The sequence below is a fragment of the Desmodus rotundus genome, chromosome 8 (genome assembly GCF_022682495.2).
Source record: "Desmodus rotundus isolate HL8 chromosome 8, HLdesRot8A.1, whole genome shotgun sequence".
NCBI classification, from domain to species: domain Eukaryota; kingdom Metazoa; phylum Chordata; class Mammalia; order Chiroptera; family Phyllostomidae; genus Desmodus; species Desmodus rotundus.
The window spans coordinates 46,005,186-46,031,451 of NC_071394.1; the positions used below are offsets into that span (position 1 = coordinate 46,005,186).

General features: G+C 37.7%; 1 protein-coding gene across 2 annotated transcripts in view; it reads right to left on the minus strand.

Annotated features, from left to right (window-relative positions):
* Positions 1 to 1,584: 1,584 nt before the first annotated feature.
* Positions 1,585 to 26,266, minus strand: part of TGS1 (trimethylguanosine synthase 1) — a 50,645-nt gene continuing 25,963 nt past the window's right edge. The window contains exons 10-13 of one of the 2 annotated variants that reach the window (XM_024572249.4): positions 20,044 to 20,187; positions 18,012 to 18,228; positions 17,038 to 17,116; positions 1,595 to 3,788 (exon numbers count right to left, since the gene is read on the minus strand). In XM_024572249.4, coding sequence (XP_024428017.2) covers positions 3,666 to 3,788; positions 17,038 to 17,116; positions 18,012 to 18,228; positions 20,044 to 20,187 — 563 coding nt within the window. In that variant the 3' untranslated portion in view covers positions 1,595 to 3,665. Of the gene's footprint in view, positions 3,789 to 17,037; positions 17,117 to 18,011; positions 18,229 to 20,043; positions 20,188 to 26,266 lie in introns of both variants that reach the window. The other variant, XM_045204935.3, reaches the window with a different exon arrangement.

Consider the following 26,266-nt stretch of genomic DNA (forward strand, 5'->3'; position numbering starts at 1 on the left):
ATGCATTTGGATAATACATGAAAAAGTACTCAAACCCCACTAGTAATCAGAACATGCAAATTAAAATAACTATCGCCAATGAGTGAGCATATGCAATGTTTCTGAAAATTTGGGGAAAACTGGCCCCTTTCATGAATAGTTGATGAGAATATGTTTTTGGAGGGCAACGTGACAGATATACCAAATGAAAAAATAAGTATGACCCGTGACAAAAATTTCAATTCTAGGAGCCCACTCTACTCAGATATATACGTGGCAGTACTGTCTGCAATTGCAAAATCTGGCAACAATTTAAATGTTTATATTTGGGTAATGGGTAAAACATTCTCATACACTTGTACTATGTGACCGTTAAAAATGATAGTGCAGATGTATATGTACTAATGTGGACAAATTTATAAGACATTAAATTTAAAAAACCAAATGTCAAAATAATACAATCACATCTCATCGCACTGTGTGCTCATAAGGTTTCATTGCACGGAAGTGTCTTAAACGACACATTCTGCACTGTTACCTGTGGTTGCCTTTGGGAAAGGAAATGGAGATATGGGAGACGGGGTGCAGAGCAAGGGCTCAAGGTGGAGGGTGGGGGTGAGGTTGTTAACTCTTTGAGTTGTTCGCTTTGGACTTAAATTGTTAAAATACATATTCACTTTATTGTTTTTTTTCCAATTGTTTTAACTGTAAAATTTTTCCTATTTAACAACAAAGAGTTGGACTAGAACAAGGACTGTTAGCTTCTTTACTTGTTTTATCCTAAGCAGATCCAGGGGCTTTACTTTTTATCCATTTTGCACATTTGACTTCTCGATAAGATTGTATTTAAACATGGGGTTGCATAATAAAGTTTTTTTGAGCACTAATAACCTATAACAGGTCTAAAATCAGTTATATCTGTGTGTGATTAGAGTGCAGGGATATTTAAATCTTGGTCAGGCTTCCTGTTCTACTTGTATAAGGTCATGTATGTTCAGGAAGACAAATTAATTTTAATATTAACAATATGCAAGTAAGAAAATGTATTGTGAAAAAAGTATATGCAAAGTTTAAGGGACAAAAACTAAGAAAATAACTGACTTTGGAAATCTGCTTTTACCCTTCACTTCCCACCCAAAGTGGTTAAGTCATGTCATATTCTAGTTCTAGGGGCCACAGACAGAAGTGCTCCTGATCGATGCTGCCATTACTTAAAAAAATGGTGACGAGTTTATGATATATATACTAACTAATGTCACATGATAAAAAGGTATAAAAACTGAGAACATTGACTTTAATGTTGCAAATAAAAAATTAATTTAATCTTTCATAGTTAGTGCAATTGCTACTATTTTACAGAGCAATCAGGCCTACACTGTAAAATTTCAAGAGACTAAAATTAGCATTGCTTCTCTATTCTCCAACAGAGGTGTTTTTTTACTTACGAGTTATTTTTCCAGTACTTACTGGAAATTCCCCCTATTTATTCCAATTTCCCCAGCTCCATCTCTGCTCAAACCATGTTTTGTTTAATGTTTAATATGCTCACATTATTAAAAGATAAAAGGTCTAGATCTCCAATAGCCAGAAAGTCTTGTTTCTTTTACCTACTTGTAAAAATGATTGAACACAACTTTAGATGAATAACGAAGCAACACATATTCTTCCTCCTTTCATGGCCATTTTAATAGAAAAAATACAAACCATATTACAAAACATAGTTCACATTTTTTTGTAATGGACATTTTAAAAACACTAACTTTATAACATAAAAGTAAATTCCAAGTAGAGCAAAGACATGAAAACAAGGAAGTTCTAGAAAAAAGGTTGGATGAATGTATTTATATTCTGGGAATGGAAAGGATCTTCCCAAAGGGCATAAACCCAAATACAGGGGAGAGGGGGAAGATTGCTAAGTCTGAGTATGTAAAGATTAGAAACTCATATATGGAAAAAAAATCACAAAATAAGTCTAAAAGGCAGTAACTGGAAACACATATTTACAATATGTGGAAACACATAATACCTACTAAAAACAAAAGGCTCTTTAATTTACAAAGAACTCATACATATGAATAAGGAAAAGAACAATCCAAAAGAAAAACTGGTAAAAGATAGGAGCTGTCAATTTAAAAGGGGAAAACTACTTTAAAAATACCAAAATGTATGAAAATATTGTCAAATCCCATTCATAGTCAAGGAGGCTGGGCCACTCACAGACAAAAAGGTACCATTTTTCTCACACAGAAGATGGCAAAAATTAAAATGCTTGATGCCTAGAGCTGGGGACATGGAGGAAAACACGTACTCTAATCACAGCACAGAACAGTCGATGATTGCAAAACATCCTAAAATAGGAAACTGGTTAAATTACAGTACATCCGGGAGATGAAATACAAGATAGCCACTCAAAGGAACAAGGTAGACCTGTATGTATGCACTGATAGGAAAAGGCCTCCAGGATATACTAGTAAAAAATACAGTAAGTAACAAAAGGGGTGGGGGAGTAATGAACAGTGCATCACTGAGGAGGAAAAAGTGTATTAGAGTCTACTGCATTTCCTTTCTGTTTTCCAAAGGAATTTAAAATACTGTTCTCTCTAGATAGATGAATGAAGGGTAGGGGTAGAGGGAGGAAGACTTTCACGTTTCATTTTGTACCATTCTGTCTCTCTGTTTCCACCCTTAAAGGTGTAACATTACTTATTTCAACAGGGGTTAACTGGGTTTGTTTTCTTTGCATCTTTCTGTATTAGAAGAAAACCACACAACAATTGTTTTTTACAGTCACACACAAAGATGTTAAATCAAACATATAATATTAAAAAAAAAATAAAGGCACAGGCACATACACATACACATACAGAGCTGCTGCCTGACATTAAGCACAGGAGAAAGCCTACCTTTCCCATATCAGACACTTCCTACCCTAATGTATAATATATTGGGTTGGCCAAAAACACTTTTTGTTTTTGTTCTGTAAAATAAAACACTTTTTTCATTTTCACCAATAACTTTATTGATTTTTTTGAACATGTTGCTTATTTTCCATGTGGCATAACGTTGACTGTTCTTAATTAATGTCTCGATTTGATTGCTATCAACTTGAACTGGTCTACCCAACCGTGGAGCACCATCCAGCAAGAAAACTCTAGGATGAAACTTCACAAACCACTTTTAACACATTCGATCAGTCCCAGCACCCTTTCCATACACTGCACAAATCTTTTTATTGCATTTCAGTTGCTTTATTACCCTTCTTGAAATAATAAAGCATACTATGCCAAAATTGTATATTTTCTTCCATCTCAATATTAAAATGGCTACACAAAAATTCACCAATTTTGATAAGTTTTTTTAATGCATGCTGATATGACAACTGTCACAATACAATCTTAACAAAATTGTTTCAAGTGAAGTTAAAGACAACTAAGTGCTACTACAGTCACCTTATGGAAAAAAAAACAAATAAATTTTTTGGTCAACCCAATACATAGTTAATTTTACCCGAAACTCTCTAAGTAGTTCAGTAATATTCATCAACCTTCTCTAAGTTTCCATTTCACATGGTGATTTAAGACTGTGGGTACAATGTGTATCAGCGCATACAGAAAGAAATTTCAAGTCTCTCGTCTGAATGAGGTTTTGACCACTCATGATCTTTTCGTCCTTGTGCCGCCTCACAGTTATGACTCAGAGACTGGTTTTCGGATCAGGTTCCCAAAATAAGCAGTGATTGTCTTCAATTTATTATTAAGAAAGTTTTGTTCTATTTCCACTTGCCCTCCAGGCCCAGCTAAGGATGCCACCTAAAAAAATGAACAGAAGAAAGTCACACACTCACAATCATGATTTCAAAATAAATTTTTCATTCCTATGTTTCATCAAACAATAAGATAACTCATCTTTTTATTCAAGTGTTTGCAATAATGAGGCATCTCAAATGTTCACTCTTACTTTCCAGATATTAATGCACCATTTGCTGGCAGAAATACCTGTTGTTTCAGACACTTTTGATATTACAGGAAAGACCACAGTGCTATGTCATTGTATATGCCCCAATCTCTCCAATGCCAGAAGCTAAAGAACTCAGAGGAAGAGAAAATGAACACATCTTCCCCAAATGTCAGATTTATTAAGATAGAAATTTAAAGAATAACTCACTTTCCTGAATACTTTTGTCCTGTTTACCTTAGCTTTGGCATCTTACCCTCTCATTCATTCAATAATATTTCCTGAGTGCCTGCTACATACTAGGAATAATACATCTGAGAGCAAGAGAGGTATGATCCCACTTTCCTAAGTTCTAGTCTCTGCTACCTACTTTTTCCTTTTCTAACTGGTCTCCTTTGCTGTTCTCCCAACCTGGACCACCTCCTCCATCTTTTGCTCTTTTGTGTGTATATTTTTACCTCCTTTCCATTTTTTGAAAAATATTTTACTTATTTATTTTTAGAGAGAGGAGAAGGAAGAGAGAGAAGCATCAATGTGTGAGAGAAGCATAGATTGGCTGTCTCTCTCACAACTCCTAACCAGGGCCCTGGCCCACAGTCTGGGCATGTGCCCTGACTGGGAATCAAACTGGTGACCTTATGGCTTGCAGGATGATGCCAACTCACTGAGCCACATCAGTCAGAGCTTACCCCCCCCTTTTATTGGGGTAAAATATAATGCTCTTTTTGAGCTCTACTAGAGTACAGTGACCAACCCCTTCATTGGGATGCTAAAAACACCCTCTCCACCTCTACAGAGTTAACATCTCTGAAGCATCAAAAGGATGCTTCAAATTAGCGATGGTTTACCCTAAGTTCTTATACAGATAAAGTTTTGTTTTAGTCCAACATTTATTCATCCACCCCCTTGCTTTTAACTATCAAATATATTGCCTTCGAACCCACCATTACATCCCCGAAGATCAGTTTATGAAGGCAGCAGTGAGGAATAAAGGAAAGGAGAATGCAGGGGGAAGGGCCCTGGGAGTCACTGAATAGAACCCCGAGTGCTGGAGAAAGGAAATCACAAAGTACTATCAGGGACAGGTACAAACAATAGGAGACCTGCTTTTCTGTAGTTAACTCTGTAACTGAAGTTGGCAAAACTGTAGTGTATTTTTGCAGAGATGTCCTGTTGGTGTACTTGGTGTGGAGGCTGAAAAGATCTACTTTCGTGGCATTACACGTAATAAATATACCAGCACTGGGCAGGGGAAAGATTCATTGTGCATTCCCAATGCACATGCAATTTTTAAAGCATTTCAACTTCCTCTTAGAAAAGAAGCCACCGATACAGAAATAGGGAAGAAACAACAGGCCATTCTATGGTACATTCTTAAAAGAAAAACAAGTTGTCTCACCGCGACAATAACAATGTCAACATTAACCCCGGCTCGCCAAGGGAAACAAGAGATGGCCGTTTTTATCGATAGAAACAGATGACAACAAGAGTCAAATGTGGTATCTATTAATAATGATAAAAGCACATGTACACCCTACTATTTGCTAATAAAAATATAATTAAAGTAAAAGTAGGAGTTAAAAATAGTCACCTCATCTCAGTGTAAAGAATTAGGAATAATTATTTTCTGTTCTGGCATATTATGTTAGTCTGATTTTTCACAAGGGCAAAAATAATTTTGTCTTAAATAAATGGCATTTTGACTAGTATATCTAAAATATAACTTTCGCCAAATTTTTCTATGCATTAAGGTATAAGCTAAGTGCAGTATTCTCCCATTCCTTTAACAGTGATTTACTTAAAGAAGGTGAGATTAGCAAACTGAAGTTTTCTGGAGAGGTAGTAGTAGGGATTGGGGAAAGAGAAAGGAAGAGAAAGGAAAGAACAGGAAGGGGAAAGAGGACCAAAGTAGAGCTGAATTGACAGCAAAACATCTGCTACGATGGGTCTAGCAGGAAAAAGAAAAGTCAAAGGGAAATTTTAATGCCAGTTCTACCAATGATTTGCTGTATTAAGTTAGAAAGCCATTAAAATAGGCTCCAGCTTTCTAAATCTAAAAAATGGGAGTACTACCTATCCCTAAAAAAGCATTTTGTAAGCCATCAGTAAATTTACATTAAAATACATCTTGGAGAAGGTAGGGTAGTTTCTTTTTTTCTCCCTCCCGCCTCCCTTGCTTCCTCCCTTCCTCCCTTTCTCTCTCTCTCTCTCTCCATTCTTTAGAGGGTTATTTGAACTTGGGTGCTTGGATAAAAAAAAGAATAATGATGTGCTTACATAAGAGTTTTCTGAGACCTATTACAAAATATTTAATAAATTATTTTATTCATGAATTTTACATTACAGATGGGAAAGTCAGTTAATGGACAAATAAAACAAGTATTATTCCTGAAACTGGAGAAAAAGGTGAATTTATGTCAAAATATAATGAGAAGATGTATCTATTTGTGCTTAAAAATAAATTTACAAAAAATGTATTCAATGTTTCTTTCAAGTGTTCTAATTAAAAATAATTTTTAACTTCAGCCTTTTTCACATTTTCACTACATGTACTTTGAAGTTAGAACTTTGAGTTGCAAAGACTATAAAGCTTTATGCAAACTTAATGCCATCAATTTCCAGCTGTCTTTATTTTTCACAAGCAGGTTTAACTGACAAAATGTTATTTGGTTCCTTCCCCTTTCTTAGAGTTTAATAAATTAAGAGAGAAAGAGAAATGGAGAGAGAGATGGAGAGAGGGAAGGTGGGAGGGAAAAGGATTGGTAGGTAAACAGATGAAGATTAGCAGCTCTGATTACATGCTATGTTTTTGGAGATATCTATATATATCTATATATTAGATTTATCAAAAGAAATCCCAATTAGTTTGCACTAGAAGTAGCACTAGGGACTAAAAGGACATCAGGTTGATTTTTCTATAAGGCAGTAAAGTTGCTTGGGGATAGGGTAACAAGAAATGGGTAAAGATCACAATGAAGTAGTGGTAACTTTAGTAACAGGTAAGGCATAGTAGATTTAAGAGTCAAACATTCAAAACTGCATTATTCTTCAAAAGCAAACTGATTTAAAGTAAAAATGTATGGCAACTGGATGAATGAGAGAAAATAACTTCAAACCCGGATCTTAATGGCAAAATATGTAATATATACAAAGGACAGGAACACTTTATAAGAAAGTGACAGTATATCAGAGCAATGGAAAAATGTCCTTTCACTACAAGCAAATTACACCAGGTGAAAATGAAGAGTATTTTTTTTTTATGGGGCCCACGGAGCTCTGTCAATTACAGTGACAAGAGCAGCAACCGTGTGAAATATTGGCTGTGATTAGAAACCTAATGCCAGCTTCCAGTCAAGATGGCAGCATAGGTAAACTGGGCTCGCCTCCTCCCACAACCACATCAAAATTACAACTAAACTATAGAACAACCATCACTCGGAACCATCAGAAATTGAGTTGAATGGAAGTTTGACAACTATGGAATTAAAAACACCACACCCATCCAGACTGGTAGGAGGGGCGGAGACACAGAATGGGCTGGTCCCACATTCACGTGTGGTGGATAAAAATTCGAGAGGAATATCTTAAGAGTGAGGAGTCCCAGCCCCACACCAGGCCCCCCAGCCCAGGATTCCATGGCCAGGAAGATGAGTCCCCACAACTTCTAGCTGCAAAACCCAGAGGGGATTGAGTCGGTGGGATAAACTTCTGGAGTCCTGAGCAGTTCCTGTTAAAGAACCCACACATGGACTTACTAGGACTCAATCTCTGTGAGCTCTAGCACCAAGGTGGAAGCTTGAAAAGCACCAGTGGTATACAGGGAGAAGCTGAAGTGTCTGGCATCAAGGCGAGCAGAGGCCACTGTCCCTTTTCTGAGCCCTCCCGTGCAGAGCTACAGAGCCACAGAGCCTACAGGATGGGGCCATATCTGAGACTCCAACAATCTGGCTAATACTGTTTGCTCCACCCTGGAGATGCCCAGAGATTCCACTCTACCCAACTTATGGGTCCACGCAAGCTGCTTTTCCATATGAATGGCTGGTCTTGGAGCGTTCTTCACAACTGCGTAAATCCTCTCAAACAAGCAACAGCCAGCCTTAGTGAGCCTTCAGCCCCTGCATCTCTTCCTAAGTGGCCCCGGCCTGACACTAGCAGCAGGGAGCCTAGATTCACAGCTTGGCTTTGCCTGGGAATCTCCAAGCCCAGCACAAAGTAGCAGCCACCTCAGATTACTTTATACCTCAGGCAGGGTGGCCCCAGGCAAAACACAGGTGGGGCTGACTTTGGCCTGCATCACCCAGAAAACCCCAGGGCCAGCACACCCAATGGACAGCTACAGATGACTGGGTAGCACCACCACCCTTCCCACATATAGCTGATCTTCCACGGAGGGCAGAAGTTGGTGGTCAGTGGTTACAGCCAGTCCTCACAGCTGAATGGCCTAGGTAAACCCCTCCCGTTGACCTACCGATAGCAATCAAGGCTCGACTATAAGAGGGTATACTCAGCCCTCACAAAGGGCACACCTCAGTACCCAGCTTGGGTGATAGGTGATGCCATGCCATAGGACCCTATAGGACATCTACTACATTGGGCCACACTACCAAGACATGGAGTCAAAGCAGCTCTACCTAATACATAGAAACAAACAGAGGCTGCCAAAATGAGGAGACAAAGAAACACGGCCCAAATGAAAGAACAGATCAAAACTCCAGAAAAAGAACTAAATCAAATGGAGATGAGCAATCTATCAGATGCAGGGTTCAAAACACTGGTTATAAGGATGCACAAGGAACTTAGTGAAGACCTCAAAAGCATAAAAAAGATCCAGTCAGAAACGAAGGATACGCTAATTGAAATAAAGAACAATTTGTAGGGAAACAACAGTAGAGTGGATAAAGCTGAGAATCAAATCAATGATTTGGAATATAAGGAAGGAAAAAAAAAATCCAATCAGAAGAATAAAAAGAGAATCCAAAAAAAACCAACCAAACAAACAAACAAACCAGGGACAGTGTAAGTAGCCTCTGGGACAACTTTCAACATGCTTCCAGCATTCCAACATTTGCATCATAGGGGTGCCAGGAGAAGAGAAAAAGCAAGAAACTGGAAATTTATGTGAAAAAATAATGAAAGAAAACTTCCCCATTTTGGTGAAGGAAAGACATGGAAGTCCAGGAAGCACAGGAGTGCTGAACAAGATGAACCCAAAGAGGTCCATCTAAGACACATCATAATTAAAATGCCAAACGTTAAAGATAAAGAGAGAATCTTAAAAGCAGCAAGAGAAAAGCAGTTAGTTACCACTAGGGGAGTTCCCATAAGACTGTCAGCTGATTTCTCAAAAAACAAAAAACAAACTTTGCAGGGTAGAAGGGATTGGTGAGAAATATTCAAATTCGTGAAAAGCAGAGACCTACAACCAAGATTGCTCTACGCAGGAAAGCTATCATTTAGAATCCAAGAGTAGGTAAAGAGCTTCCCAGACAAAAAGAAGCTAAAGGAGTTCATCATTACCAAACCATTATTATATGAAATGTTAAATGGACTTATTTGAGAATAAGAAGATCAAAACTATGTACAATAAAATGGCAAAAATACATATCTATCAACAACTGAATCTAAAAAACAAACTAAACAAAGAAGAAGAACAAAAATAGAATCATGGATCCTAAGAGCGTTTTGATGGCTGCCAGATGGGAGGGGGGTGTGGAGGAATGGGTGAAGAGGTGAGGGGATTAAGAAGTACAAACAGGTAGTTACAGAATAGCCATGGGGATATAAAGTACAGTATAGGAAATGGAGTGGCCAAAGAACCTATACACATGACCCATGGACATGAACAATGGTGTGGGGATTGCCTGAGGGAGTGGGGGGTGCTGAGTGGAATGGGGAAAAATGGGTAAAAATTGGGACAACTGTAATAGTATAATCAATAAAATATAATTAAAAAAAGAAACCTACTGTGCTTTGCCGTGTACATTATGCTCCCATGTATAATGCACATCCATGTATTTGGCCCAAACTTTCAGGAAAAAAATCTTTTGTTTAATTTTTTAATTCAATTTGTTATTTATTTATATTTAGAAACAAAGCCAATTATCATATCCCAGGGTATGTATTTTGCATACAAATATCATTGCTTTCTAGAGTTACACTGTTAACATATAAGCATAAATAAAAGAATTAAAAACAATTATATAGATACAGAATTAGTACTGCCCTTGTAAAATGCACATCCTAATTTGTCACCCAAAAATTTGGGCAAAAAAGGTGTGCGTTGTACACAGCAAAATACGGTAATACCAGACAGGCAAGTGCCTTATTTGAGATTCTATTCTGCCCTCACGGTGCTTTTGTTATATACAACAAATAACTATTTAAAAATAAAAGTTTGTTTGTTAAAAATATTTCTAATAAACAGATCTCTGAGAGAGAAAACAAGAAAATATTTTTTATCAGTAGAAAACCAGTCAACACTCAAACATTTATATTTATTAATATTAGTTCTATTTCTCTGCACATGGTAAACAGAAATGACATTTCTATGCTTAAGTGAATAATATTAACTTTTTTTGCTGAAAAGTCTTCATATAACTTGAATGGTACCTCAAGCTCTTACAAATATGATTTCCTGTTTCTTTTTTCAAGTATTTACTTGCTAATTAAAGCAAATATGATTTCAAAAAGCTAACACGTCAACAGGAACATACTGGTGGTAGGTCAAAATAACTCTTCTGGGCATCAAAATTCTTATATTGCTCTCTTAGGAGAAGGCTACCAATATCAAGGTCAAGAAGTCTTGTCCTTTACCTGTTTTCAGAACCAGATACTGGGAACATGGGCCAGTTACTTAAAGAACAACAGACCTGAGTCGGGAAGCCCTTGGCTAATAGCAGAAGTCTTGCTTGTAGCACTGTGTGTGGCACCCTTCTATTTTCTATCTACCACTTACTGAAAGTTTACCCAAAAGTGTGAAGGAAATATAAGCTTGTGTTGAGAAGCATTTATGCCTTTCCAAGTAGACTTACAAGGCCAGTTTCATAGCCCCAAGCTGATCAATTGTATCCCTAACTACAATGTATCATTATGCAGTGGATTTACTAAGAACAGAGATGATCTAAAAGCCTAGGTACCAGTTGCTAGAAGATAAAGCTCAGCAGCAGCTGTCTTTCATTTTGTGCTGAATTTTTAGCCCTTCGGGGTCTTCCTCATCAATCAGGAATATAACAGAACTGATTCAACTGAAATTCTATACAATTCTCTTTGCTTCTTCTATTCACTATTCCCAACGTTATGGTGGGCACTCTGTGATAAGAGATGAATCTGTTCCTCACTCCCAACCACCCGCCTCCCCAGTAATGAATGCCTTGTCAGTGGGAGACAGCAAGGCACTCTAATTATGCCACTGTTAGTCAAAATGACTAGGCAGATCACTAAACTTACTAGTTTTACTCATCAATAAAATCAGGCTCATAACTGGACTTGCTTACTCCCAAGTTGTTACGACAATCAATGAGAATGTGCAGGGAAACCCTACAAACTCTAAGTACACCATTAAGACAAGAAACATTTATTAAGTTCTGATGTTGTATATAAATGTAGTATACTAGTCTTTCCCAGCATGAATTTACTTTTGAGTTTGCTGAGTTTTAAAGACTGGGTATTTTCAGCTTAAGCAGTTTTAGAATTTACTCCTCTTGCAGGTACCGAAAGCCCAATCTAGCCCTTAGCCTTCTTTTTATTTTCTCCTGCTTCTGGTGTCTACATCTGGAGTAAGGGCCCCCTGCTTGCTGAGATGACTTTATTATACTGAGCACATGGATAGAGTTTGGCCATTACAGCAGATTTTGACCATGGAAATCTCATTTGGAAAAATTTGACAGACGTTTTAAACAATCCTAATATTTAGAAACCAATTAAGGCCCTGATTTTTAAAAATTAAATAAATATTTTAATATTAAATAAGTATTATAGCTTAGAACAAATATGGACAAGGAAATTAGTAGTAAATTTTTATTGAATTCAACCAAACAAAAACACTAAAAATGCTAATGAATTAAATTTAGTTGTATTTAAAGTGTTTTTTCCAAATACTATTACCTAATAGTCTCTATATTTACAGTGCCATTATTCAAATGCATTTAACTATATTCTTTTATATAGTAAGTATAAGAAATTTTACCTATAAAATAAGCCCTTCTTTCTCCCTGCTTCCTTAATAAACTATTAGAAGTGTGATTAGCTATACAACTGGGAACTTTCCCCTCCCTAGTCACTCTGCATTGGCCCTAATGGAAGCCTCAGGAAGTCTACCGACTAGAAAGGAGAGATCTCTCAATTAAATCTAACATCAATTTCTACAGTTAAAGATACAACTTAATCACAGGATAAGTTTTACCTACGATATTGGGTCAACTTGTAAATATTGCCCCACTTTATCAGGAAATAAAATGGGTAGGATTTTGCCTAATTGTTACCATGACGCCTATCTGAAGGTGGTCAGGGAAGGGTGGGGAATGTCTACCAGACGCGTGCGAGAAATTACACGCTGCAGGGCCTCCTAGTTAATTTTTCAACACAGTTCTCAGGGATGATGCTCAGTGTTGCTCTGCTCTCTGTACTGGTGTGAATAAATTATTTTTAAACAGGAAATTTGGGTGAATTTGACCTGAAAAGTACAAATGTTATCACTTTTCTGGGGCAAGGCATTTTTGTTATAAGATCAAACAAGGAAAAGGAGGTACTCTATCGAACCAATCAGGAGTCCCTCCTCTCGCCATTCCCATGTCTGCCTAGGACACAGACCCCTCCTATCAGAGAGTCCGCCCACACGGACTTCATACAAATACGCTGCCTGACAACCACGGCTGTGCAGCTTCCTTGGGGAGACTAAAGCATTCTACTCTGCTCACAGACCTCTCTCCGTGCCCCACCTGCTTACTACTCAAAAGAGAAGCGTTCGTGGTGGGAAAGCTTGATAGATTGGAAGTTGATATTGGCTGCAATTTTATGGCTGTGAAAAGAGAAAATGAAGAAAAACACTAAGATTCAGGCATCGAGTAGACAAAATACATTTACACTGAGCTCTCTGAGCTCAGAATTGAATCTAATCAGTTCCCAACTTTCTATAGTGAGTGCAGGGACATATAACTTCCATCCAAAGAGCCTACTGCAAAAAGATTTCCACATCATTCAACACTTGAGTTTGATAATGAAAAGTTTAGATAATAAGAGATACATGTCCTCAAAGAGAAAAAGGGATTACGACATCGAGGTAAGAGTGAACCTAGAAAAGTAATTTACTAGAGACAGGAAACAATTAGACTCATCTCCTATATGGAAAGATTGACAGACAAGTTATATTTATAACATCCATAGCCAGTACGACCTCCCTAAATATAAATATTATCCACAGTACAAATCTCCCTGGATTGGAAACTAATGTTCTTTTCAGACATTTCTATGGGGGAAATGTAGCCTAAATTTTAAACTGCAGACTCATAAATTTTGGGAACCTTACCCATTTTTAAGTTTAGGTTGTTGTGAAATTCTAAATATCCCTTAACAAAAAGTTGACTTCTCTCTAACTCTGCTCTCTCTCACATTTAAAAAATACTACTTATAGATATTCTTAACTTTAAAAAAGAAAAGTTGATTTCCTGCTGTAATTTGATCCAAATTCAAGATAATATACTTGAAATCTCAAGATTCCTTTTTTACTTTTACTGTATTATTCTCCAGTGTCATTACTCCCTCTAGAGGTAGGAAATGTGAATGAACTACCAACAGTAATTCGGTAGGCTTTTGAAGTAAATCAAAAACACCAGTTAAAAAAAAAAGTTAACTTTCTCCTTGGGCTAGTGTTCATTTAGAAAAAAATTTACTTACTGTAACTTTTACAATAATTTCTCAATGTTACTGAAGTACTCAAATCAGCCCACCTAATATTTAATATCAAGGTAATATAGTTTCTTATGAGACTAGTTACAGAGCATAATATTTACATATGAGAAAAGTAAGAATTATGGAATCAATGGGCTCAACCTTACCTGGGATTCTAAAATGCAGTTCTGAGTCACAGATGAGAGCAGCAGATACTGGGTTTAATACCAAATTTGTTATAAAGGTGCATGAAACAAGGGACAGTGCTTTTTCTTGTAACTGGTCCAACAAATAGCACTGGAGAGGCCTAATGTTTAGACACAATGGCTCATAAATGGGTAACAGGTAGCAAGATGTAATTTCATCTTCCAACTCACAGAGTAAGAGCTCAGGCTTGGTAACTTTTATTTACTCTTCTTTTAACCCAGAGAATCTCAACTCTGAGAGCACATAACAATCACTTGGGGGTTTTTAAAAAATGTATGCTTGGGCCTCATCCCAGAAAAGAAATTAGAGAGAACCTTCCCCAGTGGGCCAGGGTATCAGTAGTTTTAAAAGCTACTTAGCTGAAACTATAACACTCTTGGAAGAAAATAGAGGAAAATGACAATGAATTTGACAACGATTTCTTGGATATGACATCAAAAGCACAGGCAATACACAGAAAAAACAGATCAGTTGAACTTCCTAAAAATCAAAAACTTTTGTGAGGCAAAGAACACTATCAAGAGAGTAAAAAGGCAACCCATGGAACAGGAGAAAATACTGGCAAAGCCTACATCTGATAAGAGATTAATATCTAGAACACACGCACCCGAAGAGACGGTCAACATCACTACTCACTGGGGAAATGCAAATCAAAACCACAATGTGATACCATTTCATACACATCAGTAAGGCTGTTATCAAACAACAACCTCCAGAAAATAACACGTATAAGCAAGAATGTGGAGGAGTTGGACCCCTTCTGAACTGCTGGTGGGAATGTGAAATGGTTTAGCTGCTACGGAGAAGTGTGCTGATCCTCAAAAAAGTAAACACAGAATTACCTTATGATCTACCAATTCCACTTCTGATTATATACTCAAAAGAAGTGAAAGCAGGGACTAGAATAAATATTTGTATATCCATGTTCACAGCAGCATTTTCAGCAACAGCCAAAAGGTAGAAACCTAAGCCTATTGATGAATGAATAAACAAAATGTGGTAGCACAGACAATGGAATATTTGGCTGTAAAAAGAAAGGAAATTCTCATAAATGCTCTAACAAGGATGAACATTCAGGAGATTATGCTAGGTGAAATAAGCAAGACACAAAAGTACAAATATTGTATGATTCCACTTATTTGAGGTACAGAGAGTAGTCAAAATTTTATGGAAACAGAAAGTGGACTGGTGGTTGCCAGGGGCTGGCTGGTGAGAGAGATGCAGTTAGTGTTTAACAGGCACAGAGTTTCGATCTGAGAAGATGAGAAAAAGTTCTGAGGGTGGTGATGGTTGCACAAAAATGTGAATGTATTTAATGACATCGAACTGTATGCTTAAAAATGCTTTATGGTAAATTTTATGTATGTTTTACCATTATTAAAAAACAAAACTGCTCAGGTAATTCTAATTTGCAGGTGAGAACCAGTGTTCCAAAGAGTAAACACATAAGCCAAGGACGGGGAAGTAGAACAGATTAATGTGAAAATATGTCCAATACAAGCGAGTAGATCTGGTTTCTGATAGAAGGAAGAGAAAAATCTGTAATCTTGGGTGCGGGGGGCGCGCCTTGTCTTGAGATGGTATTTTGTGATAAATAGCTGCAGTCTGTGGTGCCTGGGTCAGTGGCCCCAGAGCTCACCCACCTGCACCCCTGCAAGTTATCACTGGGGCCGACACAGACTTTGACAGTGGTTCTTGAAACAGCTATACATTACAGTGATCCAGGGAGTTAAAGGAAAAAATGGTTGGATCAATTTCTGGGGTGGGGCTGCAGAGTCACAGTTTTTTTACAAGTGTCCCCAGTGATTCTAAAGTGCGGCCAGTTTGACATCCACTGGATTCTGGCCTGTCCTTTATCCTTTTGCATTACCCAAGAATCACCAATACCCAGTAAGACATTTGAGGATCACAAGTATTTCATGGAAGAAAAACAGACTGGATTAGAAATTGTATCAATCTGTGTGCATAAAGAATAAAATAGATTAAGAATGTAAGCTTCTTATAATAACATCAGAATGCAAAAAGTGGCAAAAAATACAGAAATAAGTATAAAGAACATAATGATTGAACTAAAAAACACAATAGATGGGGTAGACAATAGAATGTATACACCTGAGCAATGACCAGACTGAGGTGATCTCTCAGAAGGAAAAAGGAGACAGAACACCAGAAAGCACACTTGAGGAAGACTAACACCCACAGAAGAGATGATCCAGAAAAAGGAAAAAAGATAGTAAGCAGAATATAGTTGAACAAATAATAAAGGTAATTTCTCTAGGATAAGATGAAACAGCTCAGAATGACAGGGTTGGTTCTCAGAGTATCAGACACGAGAGAAAGGAAAACCCACACCCAGCAACACCTGTAAAATGTAGGATATGAAAGACAGAAGATTTACCAGATGCTTAGCACTAGGCAGTAGGTAGTAAGTGCTTATTAAAAATTCAACAAAAGCATGAAATAAAGACATCGTCAGATCTTTATGAGGCAGTTATTACACTAGATCCAATTCTATTAGGGGAAAAAAAGAACATGATTAAAATAAATGATTATGGAAAGAATCAAATGAGGACATTATAATGTTAGTCAAGTGTCCTATACCCCAAGAATATAGTTGAAACAGATCCTGGCCAAACGAAGTTTTATCTATTTAGGTAACTATTTTCAGGAATAACTGAAATATCTGTTCTCAAGGTAGGTTTCAGTAAAGACAGATCTTGGCTAACTCCGGTGTGCGCATATGAACACAACACACTGAGTCACTCTTTCCGGACACGGTATCGGCCCGGTATGGTGTTTGTTTACACATGCAGGAATGGCGGAGAGGAAGAGAATGAAGCAAGTAAGGACTTAACTGGCAAACTCTTCCAGTTTTCTAATAACAGTCAAAACACCAAGGACTGCTCATAAACACATTCTCAATTAAAGAAATACTCCGTGTTCTTTTTTTTTAACCCACTCTTTGTAATGGTTATACCAAAGGCTCATAGAAGTTTTTCAGTAATGGCTTACCTGGTCAATATCAGCATTTCTTGGAAGAAAATAAACAATATTATTAGTGATCTTCTGGGAAAGTCTGAAAATTTCAAAGGTGGACAACAGTTAAGGGAAAGTGACAAAAACAACAGTTAATTTCTGATCAAGTTGTTTTCTTGTATCGTAACTTAAATGTATTTTGATATGTAATAATAAAGCACACGTTTAAATTAAGTAGCTGATTTTGTAACTCAGCAGCACACTATCCCTGAGAGGTCAGAAGTCAGAAATTAAAGCTATTTTTCATTTATCTTAGTCAGAAAAAGACAACTAAGAGTCAGAAAATACACATTCTTTCTCCTCCTGCCATTTCCTAGTTTTTGTACAAACAGAACAGGAAAGCACAATGCCACCTCTTTTCAGTAAGAAATATAGATAAATAACTGTTCATTACAGTCTACATTCTAAATTTTATCTAGGCATTTAGAAACATACTTCCTGTTAGCGTCAAAGAGATGACTCTTCTGGAGAGCAGAGAAAAAGTGACAAATAATATAAATGCTATTCTTTATGAAATAAGGGCTTGTTTCAGTATCTTGGAAGAGTAACTAGAAAAATTTCAAGATAAACAGAGAATTAGCACAAGTGTGAGTGGAAGAATAGTCAAGGGATAGTCATCCACACTTTAGGAACAGGTCTCCACAAAACCCCCAATTTCCAGACAATAATTTCAAACAATTAATGTTTTCTCGTTCTTGTTTTGTAATTGTAAAAGTAGATGGGAACCAAGGGAAGTATCTCTCACATTTGCTGTAACTTTTGGAGATCCATCACCAGTTAACTTTCTCATATGTGCTTTTTATGAAAAGGAAACTAGGATCTATCAAATGCTATTAGCTCCTCTCTTCTTTATTACTTTCTCTCTTTCAAACACACACACACACTCACACCACACCCCTTCCTCTCCACAGCCACTGTTTGAGAAAACTCTTCAGACTCCCAAAGGATATCCATCAGGAGACATCATGGTCTTAATGTCAAAGGTCTCTGCAGTGGCGTAGTCTGGCCCTCCCCAAGGTGGGCTGAGGAACACAACATCGGCTTTTAAATGCGAAGCCAGCAGCAGGAAATCTCCACAGATGAACTCAATCTTGTCTGCTATCCCATAAACCTCTGCATTATTGCGAGCAAGATCAATCTTAACAGGATCAATATCAATGGCAATCACTAAAAATGGGAACATGAAAGGTAAGTCAAATGATACTAATTAGTAGTTACATGGAATAGTTCATCTTCTGATCAGTGTGTTTATTTAATTACAAGAATCTTTTTTTAAAGACTAAGGGAGATTTGGTCTCACACACCACAGAGTTGCCACTCAGTATCTACTGAGAGACAAACAGGCGGTCAGCACTGTGCTTTGTACGGGTACAGGTGAGCAGCAAACACATGGAAAGGCCCCCAGACTCTATGTAAAGCCTATAAATGCTAAGATTTCAGAAAAGACCAATCTCCTCAAAATCAGGCAACCACCAAAGATGACAAATTTGACAGCTTCCACAGAAAAGCAAAATACGACAAACTTTGACAAACCTCTTGAGCCAATTTATGAAGAAGAAATGTAAAAGTCTGCTGATGACGTTTAATGAGACATTTTAGGTAGAGGGAACAGACAACCTTATGTTTTCACCAAATGGGCTTTCATTTAATTTACTGCAATTACATAATTAGCAATGCAAACATAAGTTAAATTTAGCTCCTTCGCGTCTTGCAGTAAGTGCGTCTGTATATGCAGCAGTGTGTTACTGGCAATATTTTATGTTTGGAAGGGCGAAGTGGAACCCTGATGCATATACCATGGTTGCCAAGGAAACATAAGCTATTTTCCAGACATGGTGGTTTCAAATTTGTTAACACTTTTGAGAAATAATGCACAAAATAAACTTGAACAATAAATACAAGCACCAATTATATGTTGCGAAATCATGCATTTACAAAGCTATTTTTGTGTTCTAAATAAATTAAAATTCATATTTTAAGAGAAAAGATAAGTATGTCCTTTTCAGCTGTGCAATCTGCTACACTGATAGTACTGACAGAGGGAAAGATGCTGACAATACCAAAAATTCAATGAAAAAATGACTTTCAACATCAAATATATTCAGTTAGCCCTCATTTTTATGACTTCCCTTGGAAGCTGACTTTGCTTTCAGGCCTGACAGAATGCAAGCACTCAGTGTCCTCACATATAACTCAAATGCTGACAAATGTTGGAAGACACTATCAGGACTGCACAGTCCAATAACGGGAGCCACTAGCCACATGTAGCTATTACCTTTAAATGATTAAAATTAAATAGTATGAACTTAGCTTCTTAGTCACATGGTCACATTTCATGCCGTGGCTGGTGTGGCTTAGTGGATTGAGCACTGGCCTGTGAACCAAAGGGTTGTCGGTTTGATTCCCAGTCAGGGCACATGCCTGGGTTGTGGACCTGTTTCCCAGTAGGGGGCGCTCGAGAGACAACCACGCATTGCTGTCTCTCTCCCTCTCATGCTCCCTCCCTTCCCCCTCTCTAAAAATAAATAATAAAATCTTAAAAAAAAAAAGAGTTAAATGATGTCCAAAGTCACAATAATAGTGAGTGGCAAAATTGGGATTCCCCATCTAGTCTTCTTTTCTTCTAGAGAATAGTCTCCCTATTTTAATGTTTTTTTTTGGTAATGTTTTAATTTTGGCTCCACCAAACAAGAACTGTGTAATTACTTCAACTCTTTACTTCTCAGTTATCTGTGAAATGTACATAGTAAAAGATACAATTTGCAAGATTGTTGACTAAATAAATTAATAAATATTAAGCACGTACACCAGTATGATAGAAAGTTTATACTTCATATATGCTAGCTACTACTATTTTAAATATCTGGCATTAATTATTAAGTGCCTATTAAATGTCAGTAAAAACCAGGTGAAGCAAAATGAAACATTTACTGAATAAATTATATAATTTACTTTTCTTCCATTGATGGCTTGGCTAATTACCTCTCTTTCCAGTTAAGGCAAACTGAATGGTATTTCCTCCAACTCCACAAAATGCATCCACTACAATGTCGCACTTGAAGGACTGACTGACCCGGTTAGCAATGTGTTCAGCAATCTTTTCAGGTGTAACTGAAAACCAGCCCTCTGCAAAGGAAGAGTATTTCTGTTAACATGTTCAATTTCAAGAAACCAAGGCAAGAATAAACATAGCAAACATTACCATGTAATATATACTAAAAAACCCCCCAAAACAAAAAAACCTTTGTTCCCTTTCAAGACTATAAATAATCTAGTTTTAAAGAAAAGTTCTACAAAGCTTGTTATAAACAAGGAGTACCACTCCCATTCTCATTTTCCATGGAAAGCAACCACCTTATTTCTGGCCTGATTCTTCTGTGATATATCTCCAATAACTGACTGCAATTCTGATTTTTATGTTTGAAGTATTAACTCCTGTCTATCTACTATAGAAAATAAAAAGTTAGCCATTCTAACTGGCCAACTCCCCAAACTCCACTGAGTTTCCCAATTCATTCATTCCTAATGAGGAAGCAAGGAATCAGATTTGTATTGGATACTTTGGAAAAATTCAAACATTTCTAAAGGGCCAGGAAAACCAAGGAGTTACAGCAGAAGCAGCAAAGCTGTAGGATTAGCAGAACAAGCATCATTTTCAGCAATGAGGTCCCATGTCCCATGACTATTCCAGAGGAAAGAAGATTCTGCCCACCTTCTTTTGCAATAGAAGAAACTCATGTTTTTAAGAAAGGTATTTCTTTGATGCACCAATTTTCCTGTTTCTGTTTTCTTACCAAAACGTTAAATGGTTCCTTATTGCAGAAAAGAATAAAAAAGTACCTCCTTTTACAGAATTAAAAGTTTTTTGTTATGTTTATTGATTTTTTAGAGCGAAAGGGGGAGAGAGAGAAACACTGATGTGAGAGAGAAACATTGATTGGTTGCCTCCCATATGTGCTCCAATTGGGGATAGAACCTGCAATCCAGGTATGTGCCCTGACTGGGAATCAACCCACAAGCTTTTAGTGTACAAGATGCCACTCCAACTAACTGAGTCACCAGGCCAGGGCCAGAATGAAAAGCTTTCATCTACTTTTATTTGTCCTAACAAATTCCTTTGCACTTTTTTCAATACACAACATTTTGTAAATAATTATAAGATGTTCACAGACCCCTGAAATTCCACCAGTGGTCAAGATTCCCTGATTTTCAGAGTTAATACACACCTAATTTAAGTAGTTTCAATACGAAAATAAGCATCAACTTCCAGAATTAGTTAAGTTAGCTGTTCAAGGTCAGAACAGGAAATATTGAAAAAAAAAAATCAACATTCCCAGTGTTAATTCATTCAATTACGAGAAAATGGTCGTGAAGTAGGTAGGAGCGGAGACCAACTCTCCCTGCGCCAAGCTGGAACACCTAACCGATCTTCATAGGAACAGAGTGAACAGCCAGTGGAATCCCAGCTTATATGAAGTTTAGAGGCCAAAATTTGCAAAGGACATTGAAAAACAAATGGTGAGGAGATTGTGCGGGGACAGTGAGGTCCCTAGGATCTGAGCCGGGACCAAGGCTGCTGCGGACCCGGGCCTGGTGCCTGCCACAGGATACGGGAAGAGTTAGAGCACCAGCTCCCTCCCCTACCAGAGCAGGGAGGGCAGCCAGGCACCAGGAGGGACCTGGATGCTGGAAGTCGCTGGGGGTAATAGAGACGAAGTGGGAGACACACAGAGGTGGTACACATCCGCTGGGACTATGGGCCCTAGCCAAAGAGAAATTGGAGAAGGGAGGAGTTGGGCCGTGTAGGACCCTGTCTCAGTCTCTGGACTGGTTGGAAAGTGGGGCTGTGTGAAAAGCTGGGCACTATTTGGGAACAGCGGGCAGCTGCTTTGTAAGGAACTTTCCAGTAGTGGCCTGAGGGTGATTTCAGCTGCGAGTGCCCAGAGTGAGGGGCTGGCAGAATCGTGCTCCTCGCTTGTCTCCCATCTTGTCTCCCCGCTTGTCTCCAGCTCTGGGGTGGAGAATGACTCACGCTGTGAGCAGGAGTGGCTGATTTGAGCCTGGGGAGGCCAGGAAACTGTGAATATTGCCACCCAGACCTGGTCCCCATCCTCTCAGAACCAAAGGAAGGGAGAAAAGTGAAGCCTGGCCCCCCTCCTCCTGTGACATCTAGGAAGACCAGCAGAACTTGCTGAACAGGTTTAAAATCAGCAGAAGGCTTATTATTATCTTTTTTATTTATTTATTTTTCTTTTTGGATCCTCTATCTTTCCTCGCCCCCTTTTTCTTCTTCCCCCAAGTGAGACAGTAAGATGTGGAGTTACAAAGGGTCCAGGGTCAGATTGAAAGGGGGAGCACAAACCTAATCCCCAAAACTGAGAAACAGACAAATGTCACTTTGCTGTCCCACAGAGCTGGCATTTTATTGTGTATGTGTATTATTATTGTCTTGTCATTATTTTTACCACTTCTATTTTATTAGTATTTTTTAATTTCTCTTCCTTATGTTTACTTTTCCATGTTTTATTCCCCATTTAACTGCATTGTTTGCCTGCTTTTCCTTATTCTCTCTTTATTGTATTTTAATTTTCCTTCTTTCACTTCACCCGTGTTCCAATAACACACAACTCTTGATCAGGTACTTTCTATTCTGGTTAACTAAATCATATGTCTGTTGTCATATTATTGTTGTTCCAGTACCATTGTAAATAATTGTTGTTCCTCACAATTGTACATACTACACAGCAACCTTCTCAGCCCACTTCACTTTAATCCTGAGCATTATTATTGTGGTTAACTCTATTCTCTCTCACACTACGCCTACTTTCTATACTTTACTCTCACTATATCTCATCATCCAACCTTGCACAAGTGCTCTGTTTTCTGGATTCAGCTCACAATCCTCCTTCTGTCTAACAAGAGTCTCATCTCTCTTTCACCTTCTATAAAAAGTGGCTACTTGGGTGAAATATCAGTTAACGCTATACTTATCCAAAAAATCTCCTATCACTTCTCTGCTTGCTGGTACTTTAAATCCCATAAAATACTCTCCTGCTGTCTTAATCCATTTTGCCTACCCCCTGCCACTGATCACATACAAGAATAGGTGGTAGCTGCGAATATCAGCATACTTGCTGGAGGAGAAAAACCACCAACAAAGGAACCACCAAAAGGTAAAATTGCAATTACAAGAGAGCCCACACAAACAGAAGAAAGGACAAACCCAGTGTGTCCAGACAAGGAGATCAGAGACCATTCCACTGAACCTCATAGAATTCCTACCATAGAAGTTCACGCTACAAAGACAGCTAGCAAAGCAAAACATCAGGAAGCACAGAAACAAACAAAAAGAGTCACCTAAAATGCGGAGACAAAAAAAAGAACATGCAATCAAAAGGAATGGAAGACTCACCATTAAAAGAGCTAAATGAAATGGAGGTAACCAAACTATCAGATATAGAATTCAAATTAATGGTTATAAAGATGCTCAAGGAACTCAGACAAGTACAAAGAACTGAGTAAGAACTACATCAGCATGAAAAAGGAAATAGAAACTATAAACAAAAACCAGGAAGAAATGAACAATAAAATCTCAGAAATAAAAGTCACATTAGGAGGAATTACAAGCAGGCTGGATGAAGCAGAGGATCGAATCAGTGAGTTGGAGGACAAGGTAGAAAAAACACCCAGATAGAGCAAGAAAAGGAAAAGAGACTCAGAAAGAATAATCAGGTGATAAGGGAGCTGCAAGACAACATGAAACGTAACAATATCCGTATAATAGGGAGACCAGAAGGAGAAGAAGAAGAGAAAGGGATAGAAAACTTGTTTGAAAAAGTAATGATGGAAAACCTCCCTAATTGGATGAGAGAAAAAGTCATACAAATCCAGGAAATACAGAGAGTCCCAAGCAAGAGGAACCCAAAGAGGCCCACTTCAAGACACATCATAATTAAAATGGCAAAATTCCAAGACAGAGAGAGAATCTTAAAGGCAGCAAGGGAGAAACAGGAAGCAACATACAAGGGAACCCCGATAAGACTAGCAGCTGACTTCTCAATGGAAACGCTCCAAGCCAAAAGAGAATGGCAAGAAATATTCCAAGTAATGAGAACCAGAGGCCTGCAACCAAGATTACTCTACCCAGCAAGGCTCTCAATTAAAATGGAAGACCAAATAAGGAGCTTCCCAGACAAAAGAAGTCTAAAAGAATACACCTCCACCAAACCAGCTCTGCAAGAGATGCTAAAGGGACTGCTTTAAAAAAAGAAAGGAAAAGAGTGAGAAAGAGGAACACAGGTATGAAAAAATGGCAATGAATAAGTATGTATCGTTAAGAACCTTAAATGTAAATGGATTAAATGCTCCAATCAAAAGACATAGAGTAGCCAAATGGATAAGAAAGCATGACCCATACATATGCTGCCTACAACAGACCCACCTCAGAACAAAAGACCTACAAAGATTGGACACGAAGGGCTGGGAACAAATATTCCAAGCAAATGAAAATGGAAAAAAAAAGCCAGGGTAGAAATACTCAAATCAGATAAAATAAACTTCAAAAAGAGGGCCATAAAAAGACACCCAGAAGGTCACATCATAATACTCAAGAGAAGAATCCATCAAGATATAAACATTGTAAATATATTTGCACCCAACACAGGAGCACCCAAATACATAAAGAAAATCTTGGAGGACTTCAAGAAAGACAGTGACAGCAACAAATTATAGTAGGGTATTTCAACACCCCACTGTCAAAAGTGTATAGATCTTCCAAAAAAAATATCAACAAAGATATTGCGGCACTGAACAATGTCCTAGATCAAATGGCCTTAACTGATAAATGTACAGTCTTTCATCCCAAAGAAGCAAAATACACGTTCTTTTGAAATGCACATGGAGCATTTTCAAAGATAGACCACATGATAGGACACAAAACAAGCCTCAACAAGTTCAAGAAATATGAAATCATATCAAACATTTTCTCTGACAACAAGGGACTGAAACTAGAAACCAACATCAAGGAAAAAATTCAAAAACACTCAAACTCATGGAGATTGAATAGCATGATATTAAACAATGAATGGGTCAAGAATGAGATCAAGGAGGAAATCAAACCGTTTCTGGAAACAAATGAAAATGAATTCACAACGACTTAAAACTTATGGGACACAGCAAAGGTGTCCCTTAAGAGGGAAGTTCATATCGACATATGAGGGAACACATAGTGACACATAGCAACATAGTGCTGAGAGGGAAGTTCATAGCAACACAGGCTAATCTAAAAAAATAGAAACATTTCAAATGAACAACCTAACCCTACACCTATAAGAACTCAAAGAACAACAACAAAGACAGCCCAGAACAAGTACAAAGAAGGAAATAACCATGATCAGAGTAGAATCCAATGACATAGAGACTAAAAGCACAATTCTAAGGATCAATAAATCTAGGAGCTGGTTCTTTGAAAAGGTAAACAAAATGACAAGCTTGTAAGCAGGCTCATCAAGAAGAAAGAGAGGACCCAAATAAACACAATCAGAAATGAACAAGGAGAGATTACAACTGACACCAAAGAAATACAAAGGATTGTAAGAAATTACTATGAAGAACTATATGGCAAGAAATTTGAAAACCTAGGTGTAATGGACACATTTCTAGAAAAATATAATCTTCCAAAACTCAATGAAGAAGCAGCAGAAAGCCTGAACAGACCAATAACAGCAGACGAAATTGAAGCAATAATAAAAAAACTCCCGACACACAAAAGCCCTGGACCGGACAGTTTCACAGGAGACGTCTACAAAGCATTTAAGGAAGAGCTAACCCCTATTCTTCACAGATTATTCCAAAAAATCCAAGAAGACAGAAGACCCCCAAACTCTTTTTCTGAAGCCAGTATCATCCTAATCCCAAAACCAGATAAAGACACAACAAAGAAAGAAAACTTCAGGCCAATATCACTGACGAACATAGACACTAAAGTACTTAACAAAATATTGGCAAACCGCACCCAGCAATAATTAAAAAGAACATACACCATAGGCAGGTGGGATTCATTCCAGGGTTGCAAAGATGGTACAATATTCACAAATCAATAAACGTAATATATCACATAAACAAAAGCAAAAGCGAAAATCACATGATCCTATAAATAGATGAGGAAAAAGCATTTGATAAGGTACAGCACCCATTTATGATAAAA